This window comes from Taurulus bubalis (genome assembly GCF_910589615.1).
Source record: "Taurulus bubalis genome assembly, chromosome: 3".
Classification (NCBI taxonomy): Eukaryota; Metazoa; Chordata; class Actinopteri; order Perciformes; family Cottidae; genus Taurulus; species Taurulus bubalis.
Window position 1 is genome coordinate 1,630,979 of NC_136591.1, and position 15,842 is coordinate 1,646,820.

At 47.8% G+C, this 15,842-nt stretch overlaps 1 protein-coding gene across 1 annotated transcript; it reads right to left on the bottom strand.

Annotated features, from left to right (window-relative positions):
• Positions 1-5,604: 5,604 nt before the first annotated feature.
• ankef1a (ankyrin repeat and EF-hand domain containing 1a) lies at positions 5,605-15,196 on the bottom strand (the record flags this gene model as incomplete). Its single annotated transcript, XM_079215145.1, has 10 exons — positions 5,605-5,745; positions 7,036-7,185; positions 9,777-9,931; positions 10,101-10,327; positions 11,113-11,953; positions 12,179-12,302; positions 12,394-12,543; positions 12,682-12,881; positions 14,762-14,923; positions 15,007-15,196. The coding sequence occupies 10 exons, from the start codon at positions 15,194-15,196 to the stop codon at positions 5,605-5,607; spliced, it is 2,340 nt and encodes a 779-aa protein (XP_079071271.1).
• Positions 15,197-15,842: the final 646 nt, after the last annotated feature.

The window sequence follows — 15,842 nt, forward strand, 5'->3', positions numbered from 1 at the left end:
TGTGTGTGTGTGTGTGTGTGTGTGTGTGTGTGTGTGTGTCTGCACATGTCTGCAATCACTGGATGATGCACTATGCACGTGTGAGCACACTCGATCGTATTAATAACATCATATAATGTGATAAACACAGTGAAAATATACTGAGGGAGTGTGTGTGTGTGTGTGTGTGTGTGTGTGTGTGTGTGTGTGTGTGTGTGTGTGTGTTGTTTCGGGAAGTGGAGGCTTGCAGTGCTGAGTAAGCGCTGCAGGACCAGAGCTGGGAGACCGCATTGCTGCTGGCAGCAACACACACACACAGAAACACAACTAGGACACACACGCACACACACACACACACACACACACACACACACACACACACAGAGGGCTCTGTTATGGAGCCTTAAATGACACATCATGAGTAAAACACATGCACAGTATACTCGTATGTTCTTTATAAATGGACGTGGGCACGCACGCACGCACAGACAGACACACACACACACACACACAGACACACACACACACACAGACACACAGACACAGACACACACACACACACACACAGACATACTGCGTCATGGCAGTGATCACAAGCAGCAGCCTTGTTTACTCCTCTAACCTGAGTGCCACATATTGTGCTGGAAAAGCCCTCCTTCTCCTCCTCCTCCTCCTCCTCCTCCTCCTCCGCACTCGCCCCGTCTTCTGAGTCACCCTCCTCTCTCTCTCTCTCTCTCTCCATCCCCCGCCCCCTCTCCTTGTTTCCTTTCCTTCCCTTCCCTGTGCTGTCGGTCCTCTCCTCCCCTCGTCTCTTCCGCCTCGTTGTGAATTACTGTGCTGAGCTACCAGGATGTTTTCTCTCTCTGAGTCTGTCGTCACACATGTTCCTCCTTGTGCCTCCTCTCTCCTTTCCTCTCTCCTTCTGCCTCCTCTCTCTCCTTTCCTCTCTCCTTCTGCCTCCTCTCTCCTTCTGCCTCCTCCCTCCTTCTGGTTCCTCTCTCCTGCTCTCCTCTCTCCTTCTGCCTCCTCTCTCTTTGCTCTCCTCTCTCCTTCTGCCTCCTATCTCTCTGTTCTCCTTTCCTCTCTCCTTCTGCCTCCTCTCTCTGCTCTCCTTTCCTCTCTCCTTCTGCCTCCCCTCTCTCTGCTCACCTTTTCCCTCCTTCTCTCTCTCTCTCTCTCTCTCTCTCTCATCCTGTGGTGCTCATAGTGGTGCACATAGTGGTGCTCATAGTGGTGCTGATAGTGGTGCTGATGGTGGTGCTCATAGTGGTGCTGATGGTGGTGCTCATAGTGGTGCTCATAGTGGTGCTGATGGTGGTGCTCATAGTGGTGCTGATGGTGGTGCTGATGGTGGTGCTGATAGTGGTGCTGATAGTGGTGCTGATGGTGGTGCTGATAGTGGTGCTGATGGTGGTGCTCATAGTGGTGCTCATAGTGGTGCTGATGGTGGTGCTCATAGTGGTGCTGATGGTGGTGCTGATGGTGGTGCTGATAGTGGTGCTGATGGTGGTGCTCATTGTGGTGCTCATAGTGGTGCTGATGGTGGTGCTCATAGTGGTGCTGATGGTGGTGCTCATAGTGGTGCTGATGGTGGTGCTCATAGTGGTGCTCATAGTGGTGCTGATGGTGGTGCTGATAGTGGTGCTGATGGTGGTGCTCATAGTGGTGCTCATAGTGGTGCTCATAGTGGTGCTGATGGTGGTGCTCATAGTGGTGCTCATAGTGGTGCTGATGGTGGTGCTGATAGTGGTGCTCATGGTGGTGCTCATAGTGGTGCTGATGGTGGTGCTGATAGTGGTGCTGATGGTGGTGCTGATAGTGGTGCTGATGGTGGTGCTGATAGTGGTGCTGATTGTGGTGCTCATAGTGGTGCTCATGGTGGTGCTCATAGTGGTGCTGATGGTGGTGCTGATAGTGGTGCTGATGGTGGTGCTCATAGTGGTGCTGATGGTGGTGCTGATAGTGGTGCTGATGGTGGTGCTGATAGTGGTGCTGATGGTGGTGCTCATAGTGGTGCTCATGGTGGTGCTGATGGTGGTGCTCATAGTGGTGCTGATAGTGGTGCTGATGGTGGTGCTGATAGTGGTGCTCATAGTGGTGCTCATGGTGGTGCTGATGGTGGTGCTGATGGTGGTGCTGATGGTGGTGCTCATAGTGGTGCTGATGGTGGTGCTGATGGTGGTGCTCATAGTGGTGCTCATAGTGGTGCTCATAGTGGTGCTGATAGTGGTGCTGATGGTGGTGCTCATAGTGGTGCTCATAGTGGTGCTCATAGTGGTGCTGATAGTGGTGCTGATAGTGGTGCTGATGGTGGTGCTGATAGTGGTGCTGATGGTGGTGCTCATAGTGGTGCTCATAGTGGTGCTGATAGTGGTGCTGATGGTGGTGCTGATAGTGGTGCTGATGGTGGTGCTCATAGTGGTGCTCATAGTGGTGCTGATAGTGGTGCTGATGGTGGTGCTGATAGTGGTGCTGATGGTGGTGCTCATAGTGGTGCTCATAGTGGTGCTGATAGTGGTGCTCATAGTGGTGCTCATAGTGGTGCTGATGGTGGTGCTCATAGTGGTGCTGATGGTGGTGCTGATGGTGGTGCTGATAGTGGTGCTGATAGTGGTGCTGATGGTGGTGCTGATAGTGGTGCTGATGGTGGTGCTCATAGTGGTGCTCATAGTGGTGCTGATGGTGGTGCTCATAGTGGTGCTGATGGTGGTGCTGATGGTGGTGCTGATAGTGGTGCTGATGGTGGTGCTCATTGTGGTGCTCATAGTGGTGCTGATGGTGGTGCTCATAGTGGTGCTGATGGTGGTGCTCATAGTGGTGCTGATGGTGGTGCTCATAGTGGTGCTCATAGTGGTGCTGATGGTGGTGCTGATAGTGGTGCTGATGGTGGTGCTCATAGTGGTGCTCATAGTGGTGCTCATAGTGGTGCTGATGGTGGTGCTAATAGTGGTGCTCATAGTGGTGCTGATGGTGGTGCTGATAGTGGTGCTCATGGTGGTGCTCATAGTGGTGCTGATGGTGGTGCTGATAGTGGTGCTGATGGTGGTGCTGATAGTGGTGCTGATGGTGGTGCTGATAGTGGTGCTGATTGTGGTGCTCATAGTGGTGCTCATGGTGGTGCTCATAGTGGTGCTGATGGTGGTGCTGATAGTGGTGCTGATGGTGGTGCTCATAGTGGTGCTGATGGTGGTGCTGATAGTGGTGCTGATGGTGGTGCTGATAGTGGTGCTGATGGTGGTGCTCATAGTGGTGCTCATGGTGGTGCTGATGGTGGTGCTCATAGTGGTGCTGATAGTGGTGCTGATGGTGGTGCTGATAGTGGTGCTCATAGTGGTGCTCATGGTGGTGCTGATGGTGGTGCTGATGGTGGTGCTGATGGTGGTGCTCATAGTGGTGCTGATGGTGGTGCTGATGGTGGTGCTCATAGTGGTGCTCATAGTGGTGCTGATAGTGGTGCTGATGGTGGTGCTCATAGTGGTGCTCATAGTGGTGCTCATAGTGGTGCTGATAGTGGTGCTGATAGTGGTGCTGATGGTGGTGCTGATAGTGGTGCTGATGGTGGTGCTCATAGTGGTGCTCATAGTGGTGCTGATAGTGGTGCTGATGGTGGTGCTGATAGTGGTGCTGATGGTGGTGCTCATAGTGGTGCTCATAGTGGTGCTGATAGTGGTGCTGATGGTGGTGCTGATAGTGGTGCTGATGGTGGTGCTCATAGTGGTGCTCATAGTGGTGCTGATGGTGGTGCTCACAGTGGTGCTGATGGTGGTGCTGATGGTGGTGCTCATAGTGGTGCTCATAGTGGTGCTCATAGTGGTGCTGATGGTGGTGCTCATAGTGGTGCTGATGGTGGTGCTGATGGTGGTGCTCATAGTGGTGCTCATATTGGTGCTGATGGTGGTGCTCATAGTGGTGCTCATAGTGGTGCTGATGGTGGTGCTCATAGTGGTGCTCATAGTGGTGCTGATGGTGGTGCTCATAGTGGTGCTCATAGTGGTGCTGATGGTGGTGCTCATAGTGGTGCTCATAGTGGTGCTGATGGTGGTGCTCATAGTGGTGCTCATAGTGGTGCTCATATTGGTGCTGATGGTGGTGCTCATAGTGGTGCTCATAGTGGTGCTGATGGTGGTGCTCATAGTGGTGCTGATGGTGGTGCTGATGGTGGTGCTCATAGTGGTGCTCATAGTGGTGCTCATAGTGGTGCTGATGGTGGTGCTCATAGTGGTGCTCATAGTGGTGCTCATAGTGGTGCTGATGGTGGTGCTCATAGTGGTGCTCATAGTGGTGCTGATGGTGGTGCTGATGGGAAAGTGCAAAGTCAATGTGACATTTAGCAGGAAAGTCTGTTTCCCAGATGATGGCTGCTGGACATCCAACAACTAAAAGCATGTGACCCGCCCACCGAGGCAAAGATGCCACACAGCAGCACTTTGGACATCCGTGACCGTCTCATGATAATCTTTTCACAAACTCGTGAAAGGCCGGCTCCCTTTTCAGAGCGCAGAGCGGCTAACATCAGACGGCTGCACACGGCGGCCATTTTGATGCCTTCCTGTGTAGAAACCACCAGAGCTCCCTCCCAAGTGTTCACTTAAACATCCAAACCGGCTGCGATGCAGACAAACACCGCCCCTCAGTGGTTTCATCGTGGAACTGCGTCTGTGTTGTTTTGCAGCAGTGGAATCAAAAGTAAAACAGAGCAAGTGAACTGGGCGTGTGACTGCACAAGATATCTAAAGAATGTTCCAGTCAGGAAAATAAAGACCCACTAACTGCTTGACCAAGTCCCGTTGAGCAAGTGTTATGTTACAGGGTTCACACACATCTTGACCAATGGATTCCATGACTTTTCCATGACTTTAAACCAAATTTAATGAGCAAACATTTAGTGAAGTCTGGGTGTAAACAGTAAAAAGTGAGAAAATGTAGTATTTAAACTAACAATGAGAATACAAAGCATACAGTAAACCTTAAATGACACAAATGAATGAGACAATAGTTTGATTAAAAGAATAAACATTTATATAGATGCCTGTATGTATGCCTGCTGATATTTTGAGTCTTTCTTTTAAAAGCAAATTCATTATTTCAAACTCAGCGTAAATGAACGTCATGAACACATGAATATAACACATATACATGAACACATGAATATAACACATATACATGACTTTTACTAAACCTTTTCCAGGCCTGTAAATAACCATTTTAAAACTCCATGACTCTTCCAGGTTTTCCATGACTGAAAGAACCCTGCATGTGACTACGCTCTCACTTCTGCTTCCATATGTAAGTGACGCAGGACAAGATCTGCAGTCTTTGTTCCGTACTAAAAAAACAAACAAATAATATTTCCAGTTTGGCTGAGCATTGTGGGTAAACTGTACAGAACTGAAAGGTGTGTACCTTTGAAATATCTTAAGTTGAGGTGAGTATTCACATTCACATTATTTGCATGAATTTTATCGTGTGATTGTTCATAAACACAAATTAGCGTGTTGAAATGTGACATGCACTGTCCTAACAATGTCTGACTGTCACATAGTCTATGACACATGATGTCCGACTGATAAATACAAGGATGAATGGATGAACCACGTGTCTCTTGCTGCCAGACCCCCGTTGGGTCTAGCCCTCCAGCGCCTCCCTCTGCACGCTCTGGCTGAACGGCATCATGAAGTCGTCAAAGTCCAACTCCAGGGACAAGAGCTCCTTGCGTCTCTCCAACTTTGACATCAGCTGGCTGCTGCTGGGCGGCTGCCCCCAAACCTGCAGGCCAGACGGGAGGAGGCATGAATATGAAGACGGAGACAACCGAGGGTAACACAGTGTGTAACACTGATCACTGTGGACAGGAGTTAACTTGGTAGTGTCATGATGTGGGTTTGTCTGTTTCCTGTTTTATTTTGTACCCCTTGTCTCGTGTGTCCTCTGCACTTCCTGCCCCTGTGATTGTCTGCCTTGTCCCTGATTGTTCCCTGTTCTGTCCAATCCCCTGTGTATTTAAACCCTGTTTGTCTCCCCATTGTATTTAAACCCTGTTTGTCTCCTCCCCTGTGTATTTAAACCCTGTTTGTCTCCTCCCCTGTGTATTTAAACCCTGTTTGTCTCCTCCCCTGTGTATTTAAACCCTGTTTGTCTCCTCCCCTCTGTATTTAAACCCTGTTTGTCTCCTCCCCTGTGTATTTAAACCCTGTTTGTCTCCTCCCCTCTGTATTTAAACCCTGTTTGTCTCCTCCCCTGTGTATTTAAACCCTGTTTGTCTCCTCCCCTCTGTATTTAAACCCTGTTTGTCTCCTCCCCTGTGTATTTAAACCCTGTTTGTCTCCTCCCCTCTGTATTTAAACCCTGTTTGTCTCCTCCCCTGTGTATTTAAACCCTGTTTGTCTCCTCCCCTGTGTATTTAAACCCTGTTTGTCTCCTCCCCTCTGTATTTAAACCCTGTTTGTCTCCTCCACTGTGTATTTAAACCCTGTTTGTCTCCTCCACTGTGTATTTAAACCCTGTTTGTCTCCTCCACTGTGTATTTAAACCATGTTTGTCTCCTCCCCTCTGTATTTAAACCCTGTGTGTCTCCTCCACTGTGTATTTAAACCCTGTTTGTCCCCGGCCCCAGTGTTGGTTCGTACTGTGTGTTACCTGTGTGTTCCTCTGTCCACCTCTCTGTATAAATATAGTGTTTTTTAAAGCCTTTTCTTGTTTTTTTCTGTTAAAATAAATGTACTTTTGAACGGTTGCATCTGCATTTGGGTCCACTCCCTAAACCACCCTGTGACAGGTAGTGAGTGTCTATGCATAGAATGTGAATCACACGCTTCTGATGTGAAATCACGATTATGAAAGCGCCTGTTCAAAGGGTTCTGGACTGGAAACGTGTTCGTCTTCAGAAATGTTCCATTGACAGCAGCATGTGTTGTGAAAATACGAAGCAGAAATCAAAACATTGTGTAATAAACGTGCCTTTAAACATTTGCCTACTTTCTTTAGCCTTATTCACTGGCAAAACATCTGCGAGTCTAACCTTGTATTCATGAAGCTGCAGTGAATGGTGTTCCCTACCGCTTTTGGCACAAAGGTGATATCCACCGTGTTGGTTTTCCCCGTCGTGATCCGGGTGTGTTGCAGGATGACGCTCTTGGAATCCCTCGGGGGAGGAGTCTTCCCCGCCGTTGCAATGGATGCGTCTGCCGACGGGTCAGCAGTGACGTCCTGCAGGGGGCGCCAAGATGTTTCAGACTCTGTGCTCTGCTACGAATGAAAAGGTCTTCAAGCGTCAGCGTCAGGTCACTGAACGGGGCTGGAACGGGTTTGGACATCGAGATCAATACAGAAGGAATGTCAGAAACTGCATCCAGAGCAACGGATAAAACTAAAACTAGTTGGGACCGCTCTTTTACATTCTCCAAAACAAGTAACTACAAAGCCTTAACACACACCAATGCAAGCTACACAGATCTGCAATAGTTACTGCTTTCCTCGCACATCCAGATGTTTGGGTGGACACTGCCGTCGCTCTCTTAGCGCTGAAGGTCCTGTCCTCTGCAGGTGGGAGATGGTGCTTCCTTGTTTGTAGTCTGAAGCTCTCGGGGCCACAGAGCTCTCCTCACAGGAAGACACCCAGAGGTGCTGTTCTGCTGCGATGGCAGAGCACTGAACTGATGCTAAGTCAGTCCAAGAAGTGCAGGTTTCACATGTTGGAGTTCACACAGCTATACCTCTGGTCCTTCCCTTCTATGTCCCACGCATGTTGATGGTTTAAACCCTTGAAGACCTCAGTGAATATTGGGCTGGTCAATATCTACTGAGTCATTTAGCTGTCTGGACATTTTAAACAGTGAAGAAAAGATGAGATCAACTTTTAGCTGTAGACGCCCAGTGGTGCCTTTACTATGGTTTGTGATCATTTTAAAACCCTATAATATTCAGCTGATATACAAATTAATTAGGCAGTAAAGGCTTTATGAAGAAGAATAAATGATCAAGGTTGTTAAAATTGTTAAAGGATACCAGTTTAGTCAAACTAATTGGTTTAACCTGTTAGTGATTTGACCCTATGAGACTATAACACCTCAGGATTCAAGCGGTTCTGTCACGGTGCTTAGTTGTAGGTAAGGATGGCATTACCTTGAACTCTCACCTCAAGATATGTGAATGAAACCCTGCAGTATTTTTAGTTTAGTTATATTCTAAAATGGGGTTTGAATGTCTATTCATACTGAATTGCATCCATTGGGTATAACCTGAAAGATCCAATAAACCAGTAGTGTGTATGCGGTGGTGAAACTTCACCACCGCATGCTAGAGACTAGAGGTTGAGATTCCTAGACGTTGCAGAACGTTTACAGTCGATCTTGTTTATGAAAACTCGTTAAAAACAGGAATATAGCCATATTTTATATATACAGGAGCCTATTTATTTCCAACTGAGTAGCTTTTCAAAGCCAATGTGCGTGTTACGCTGCATCTAGATTGACTTGAGGGTGCAAGCAGTATTTACAGCCTTCGGGTGGCTCATGAGTTCCATTGGATGGAAGTTGAATAGGCTCATCAGTTTCTTGTTGTAGTGAGTGAATCTCTGGATTCGTCTTTGTCCTTTATTGCAGGAGCAGACACAGAAAGTGGGCTGTATCGCTGTGCTTTCCTTGGTTATGCTGCGTGGGTAGACTGCTCCATATTGTGTTGTATTGTGTATTGTTTATTGTATTGTGCAATCATTTTCTTCGCGCCCCAGAATCGCTGCTTGCAGCTATGTTTGTGTTACGGCATCACCTGCTGATGACATAATCAATACCTTTCAGATTTCGGCCTGATTCCTGATGAGGAAATCTGAACTGAAGTGCCTGCATGCTCTTGGTGAAACGTGACACATCTGGTCTGGTTTGCTTACAAGTGGCTGCCTCAGTCCTCAGATGTGGTTACAGGCTTGGGTTTCTCACGCTGAAGGAAGACGCTGGAGTGCACGGAAGGAAACGAGGGCGGGGGATTACCTTTCGTCTGGCTTTGTTGTGGCGACAGCGAGGGATTCCTCTAGTGGTCTATCCGTCACCCCCATTCTCAGGTCTCTTCACTTTCTCACCGTAGAGCATAGATCCACTTTAAAATTCTCACCCTCACACACAGAGCAGTTTTGATTCTGTGATGTCTTGTAAAAACCTACTAAAAACATACCCGTTACACTGGCGTTGAATACATGCTCTATGGCCTGCTTTTTATGTTTTTATCTATTTATTTTCACTACTTGTTTTTTTACTGCTCCATCTTTTAATGTGTATTTGACTGTGTCTCTTAACTGTTGTACTGTTTTGGCCCTGTTATTGTCAGTCTGGTTTTAACACGTTTTTTCCTGCCTGTACAGCACTTTGTGACCTTTGTCTGTGAACAGCGCTTTATAAATAAACTTACTTACTATCTGAGTTCTGTGAATGATACGCCTCTTCACCAACAAAGAGCAGAAAGCCCAATGAGGACAAATGGTATCGGAGCAGCATCAGCATCAACGTTAGGTTAGCCGGTTAGCGGCTAGCTAACTGAAAGAACCAAGAGGTCAAATTCTAGAGGAAGATCTAACAGGGCTCTCTAGTTTATGATTTCAGAGAACAGGAAAGCTTTATTTCCATATGATTGACATGGTTCTTTGTCTGAATGAGCCTGAATGGGTTTTGTGCACAGTGGACAGGGCATTAAGAACACGGTGAAATGAAAATGTCCTACATACGGGAAACCGGAACAGTTTGAATCCACAAGATTTGAATGTGTTCGTAGCGGACTGGCAGAAAGATTTTAATGAGCTACTTGGGTACCTTTGCCTTAGCAGCTTTAGGCTTTGGAGATTTGCTCCCCTTCCCCTTCCCCTTTGCCTTCTCCTTCGCTTTGGGCAGAGAGTCCATCTTGTCTTGGACCAAGTCGATTATCCTGGAGTCTGCGAAGGCTCTGGCGATGTCGAGGCAGTTTTGTTCTGAAGGGAAATTAAAAAAAGATCACAAAAGAGGACGAGTCACAGTTTTACCCAGCAAGGGACCAGCTGGCCTGCCAGTTCCTAGTGTGCACTGTAAGCACAATCTGACGGCTCCTAGTTCCTCTGATGAAATGCATTTAAAAATAGTATTTCAGAAGTACAGTCAAACCTTTCTTGTTCTCTGCAACGACGCTGGCGCCGGCCTTGATGAGGAAGTCCACACAGGAGGGTCGAGAGCTCTCGATGGCCCTCATGAGCGGCGTGCCTCCGCCGAGGGCCCGGGCGTCCACGGAGGCCCCGGCCTCCACCAGGAGTTCAACGAGCTCCACCTGGCCCGCGTGAGCCGCGTGGTGCAGCGGCGTCCAGAAGAACTGGTCGCACACCTTCACATCCGCCCTGCCGGGAACAGAGGGGCGTCCCGGTGAGGTCAGAGAGCTTCTTCCAGTCATAAACTAGGGTGGCGATTGTGTGTCCTTAGGTTAGATATCTTTTAATATAACTTAGCTTGTGATTTTATTTCAAATATTTTGCAAATAAAGGAGGTGTGATCATCTCTGCTCGTTAGCGTTTTCACAGCAGCCGTTTGACAACGAGGAGGTTAAACACAGGTGCAATTGATCAAATCCATTATGGTCCCATTCTACTCAGTGTGTTACAGCCAGTGGGTACATCACCAGGCACCCAACGAAATGGAACAGGGCCATACTTCATGTTTTTAATTACACCTGTCGAAATGGCTGCAGTAAAAACAAGGCCTATGGTGAAGCAGTCCCAGTGTGTTTTCACTGAAAAGAGGACATCGTCTGCATTACTTTGTTTGGATGGAACCTTGCCAATAGCTCATATATCTTCAGGATACTAACTTTAAACCTGCCATATTAAATGTTAGAGGTCACCTGTGGGCACAGGAACACGTTGTTAACGCTGTAGATTCACAAGCTAGGCACCGGAGGTTCATCTCTCCTTGTGACCCCCTTCAAATCGTCCCCTTGTTTCCACATTGTCGCAATTAAAATACTGATTATCACTGCTTTAAATTCACATTGGTGATGGGTCTGCTTCACTTAACTGTAATAATCCTTACAAAAGCAACAAAGAAGCATATCTGCATTGTTCAGTGGGGACATCTTTGCGTCCAGGAAGTCTAAAAAAACCTAAAAGCTAAGCGTGATCTTTCTCACCCCCGACTGAGGAGGTACTGAGCCACCTCGTAGTTGCCGCTGGAGCAGGCCACCATGAGCGGGGTCTTGTAGAACTGGTCTTGGACGTCCACAGGAACCTCCTGATTGAGAGCGAGGTCCAGAGACTCCAGGTCGCCGCTTTTCACAGAGTAGTTGATGTTGACGTAGACGTCCTCTGGCTTTTCTACGTACCACCCGGAGTCATTCACTATGGGATGTTCCGGCGGGTGATCGCGGTCGAATCGATGGACGTCTGAGCGGTTGTAGTAAGTCTGAATCATGAAGCGGGGCGGGCCTCCGTCCGGTCGGCGCGGCATGAGCTCCGGCGGGACGGTGCAAATGGGAACGGGGAGCACGAATTTACCCTTCTTCTTGCCTCCTTTCGCTTTCTTTTCTCCCTTTTTCTTTTTTGGCATGTACGCGGAGAGGAGGAACGGTTTCTTGATGTACTTGGCACCTTTGATGAAGTCATTAATGTTGAGGCAGCCCTGTCCGTCCTTGTCGTGGGCTGAGATGACCGCAGTGAGCTGGTCTACCTCGAATGGAGCTTTCAGGTCTTCCAACACCGAGATGAACATCTCGGCGCTAACTGTGTCCGAGTCGCTCCCGAAGGCTTCCCGTAGTTCGGCCTCGTACTCGTGAGACCAGTCGTGGAGGGTGAGGCCCCACAGGTCTGATGTGGGGCCCGCGTTGGTGGCTTTGTTCCCTTTGTTGCCTTTGTTGCCTTTCCCCTGTTTGCGCTCGGCTTTCCTCAGCTCCTTGGCTGCCGCTTTGTGATCGGCCTCTTTGGCAATCAGACGTGGCAGCAGACCTGCCTGGTTCTTCAGTTTGGGGTTACAACCTGAACATACAACCAAATGGTAGAATTACCCCATTAAATGTGTGTTTGCAGCTGCATATTCTACGACTTTCTATTTTTTTTTGTTGAATACTTGATGAGGAAGGGCATTGTTAAGGTTACAGAGCGTACGACTACAAAAATAAAGATCCTGCCTTGACCCTGTGACCCTGGGGTAGTAACCACAGGGCTAACCTGGCCTTATCTGAATAGGATTTCTCACATCACCTCTCTGTGCCAGGAACTTGCAGCAGTTGGCGTTGCCCGAGGCGGCGGCGTAGTGAAGGGCCGTGCATTCCTCGAGGTTGATCGCACTCATGTCTGCCGAGTACGCGGACAGCACCGGAATCAACTGGAAGAAACACGACCCCACCCAGCAACACCTCAGCAACAGAGTCCTAAATATAAAAACACAAGTCACATGCGATGGGCGCATACTGCACCTCAAAAAAGCCCCCCATGGCCGCATAGTGCACTGCTGTGAGGCGTTTTCGATCCAGGGCGTTGGGGTTTCCCCCTTTCTTCAGGATGGCTTTGACGAGCTGCAGGGAGCCCGCCTTGCTGGCCTCCATCAACGACGTGACGCCGGTTTTCTGGCGAGAAAGAGGGGAGAGGACTTGGGTTACAGAAACGGCACGAAGAAGCACCTCAGCTGAGAATATACGTCGTGTGCTCGGATCCCACACACTCCCATAATGCCTCGGTTTAAGTCCCCGTCACATTCCTGTCACCTGATTGGTTGCGTTGGGGTCGGCCCCGGCACACAGGGCGATGAGACACATGGGGCCGCACTCCTCGGCTTTTTCACACATCAGCTGGAACACATGAGTCCCCGCCGCCGACACGTTGTTGACGTCCGCCTGGCCCTTCAGCGCCACCTGCAGGCAGCGGGTGTGGCGCCTGGTCGGGTAGATGCAGTAGAATAGCACGCCTGAAGAGAAGAGGGAAAGCACCAAAGAAGACATGTCAATGTCAACACTATTAAGTGATTTGGGCAGGGGTGTCCTCATAGAATAACTATATAACACATAACTTTGTTGTTGCATAGACTGTATATAAGAAGTGTCATTACCAGGTTGTTTTTTTGCAGAGTTACCTGTCAATCACAGTGAGCCCGCCCTAAAATATACTCTACTTTGAAGTTTATTTGACTCTAAATGAACATCATGCTGTATTGAAGACTTGAAACTAGAGATTGAGACATAAACTGCTGGATATTAGAATAAATGCTTGAAGACGCTTCTGCATTTGCTTCACTCGTCTGAAGCGGAGGTCATGTCTCTCTGTCTCTTCCATTGTTTCCTGTCTGTCACTAATATGACTATAAACTGTCCAATAAAGACCAAAATGCCACATAAAATACAAAGAAATGGCAATGAATAATGATAATATTGATATTTTTGGTTAGATCCGAGCAGTGCATGTAAAGATGTAAGAAATGTAAACAGTGTCCAATGGAGAAATAGCGTGTTAGCTTATAAGCGTTGGCTACTAAACACATCCTGGTTTTAATGTTGTCAATAAGTCTTTGTGTGTTGATAGGCCAACACGTCCATAACTCCATGCAGGTGCGCTGCCTGACTGGCAGGTGAGGCGCTGTGCTGAGGAAGCAGCTCGATAAGAGGAGGATGGGACTCAGCCGGCTTGGCTGAGAGCGGTGAGCCCGGGCCCAGCCAGCGGCATCGGGTTACTGAGCGTGTTTCACAGTGCGGGTCACCATTAGAGGTTGATCTGTAATTAGACGTACCCACACACGTACGGGTAACACATACGCTATACAACAGCCTGGATTCATGCGCAGGTTGCTCACGCGCTCACACCTTTCTTCTCACTGTAACTCAAGCCCTCGCTCTCTCCTGCTCCTGTTCGCTCTCTCCGCAGAAGGCCGTTGGCAGTAATGGATGCCGCGGACACTGTAATTGGGATCCTTATCACAACTAACAAGGTCCTGGAGAAGAACCGTGCTGCTGTCCGGGATGCAGCCGCCTCATCAATAGCTAAGCAGAGGCACGAGTTGAGACGAGGTAAGGCATGGGGATGGAAAACGCCTCGATTAAAGACATCCACACTTCAGGCTCAGATGAGAATACACAAGTGGAAGAGATGCTGTGTCGCTACCTCACGGGATCAAAGACAACGAACCTGTTGACATTATAAGTCAATTTTTTTTGTTTTATTTATCTATGTTTTGTTTTTTTGCTAGAGCAAGAGATCTCAATCTTTTGTAACTTAAGGTTCTGATAGTTAAAAACAATCCACTGCTGTGAACATGTGTTACTGTCAGCCGTCAGGACCAGTATTAACATTCTGCCATCATGAATCAACATGTTATTCATGCAGAGTCATATTTCCTCTCCACACACTTTGGAGCTTTCAACACCACATCCATGTTTCATAAATACAACCAAACGATTCACTTTGTTGTCACTGCATCAGTAAACTAGCATAGCATGTTGTCTCTACCTGCTGTTCAAACAGAACTGGTCACAAACAATATGCTTTGTTTGTGTTACTATGTGTTTTTTGTTCTTGAGCATATTCAGATATAAAAATAACTAGCTTTGTAAATATCCTATTTTCTTATTGTCATGTAATCTAACCTGCGTGCTCTGAGGGCCCAGTGGTTGAGAATAGCACATTATTGTTTTGATTATACACTAAAGAAACCTACTTATTTATATGATATAATATGTCTGCCGATAAATCCCCCTAAGTGCTACACATTGTTGCTTTAAATCATAAATCATATATGTACTATGCTCGCCCCAATTTCTGCACACGCTATACGCCGCCCGGCCTGCCACAGCTCACCTTTGCCCTCCGCGTCTTGGAGTCCCAGGTCGGCGTGGCTCTCGGCCAGCAGGGACAGAATGATGTAATTGCCCAGCTCGGCAGCCAACATGGCCGGGGTGCGGCCCTTCTTGTCCTGGGTGTTGGGGTGAGCGCCCAGGGAGAGAAGGAAGCTGACCAAGTCTGTGCGGAGTCAGGAGGGGGACAGAATCAGTCAGGACACGAGCTCACTCTGAAACAACACCAGAGGGAGGAGAGGCCATCACCCTGACTGTTGGCGGACACGGCCACGTGCAGCGCCCCGGTGCCGTCCCGCGGCTCCGTGAGGTCGATGAGGTTCTCCACCCCGAGGTTCACCATCTTCTCTATGTGCTCCTTGTCTCCTCGATGGACGCTCTGCAGCAGCCGGTAGACCTGAAGGACCTGCAGGCGGCCCTCCGCCACCCTGCTACTCATCCTGGTTTAAAAAATGGAACCAGTTGTTCTTTTTAGTCATTACACCTGTGTTCACCCTGCAGTGCAAAAAAAAAAAAAGCCACACAATATGCCTTTTTCACAGCAGCCAATTTTCCAGGCGTGGAAATAATCATTTTAAAATGCCATGAGTTTTCCAGTTAACAACGTCACGTTTTCACTCCTTTACTGGGTATTACATTGCTATTAAAACCTAAAAACTAAGTCGGATACGTCTCCAGGACGCTGTATGTGGTCAATGCTGAATTTTTATTGAAATAACTTTGACTCCTCCATCCGTGCTTTTTCAAATAATAGAATAAAGAAAATTTAAATCACTTTCAAGTAAACCAGATTGCTCCATCAGACACTAACTAATAACACGTGCAATCACTTTGTTATAACAATGCAAATACAGTTCTATCTGTGCAAAATAATCCTAATATTTGGCAAACAAAATGCCTATTGTGGCTGCAAATCACCTGTTTTGTTAAAATCATAACAATAACATTCAACGTGTGTCAAACTAAATGAGAATAATCTCCCCACTCTGGGATTAATAAAGGATTATTCAAAAAATATGTATTTTAAAAAGAAGAAAAAACATGCAGAGAATAATTTCCCCACTCTGGGATTAATGAAGGGTTAT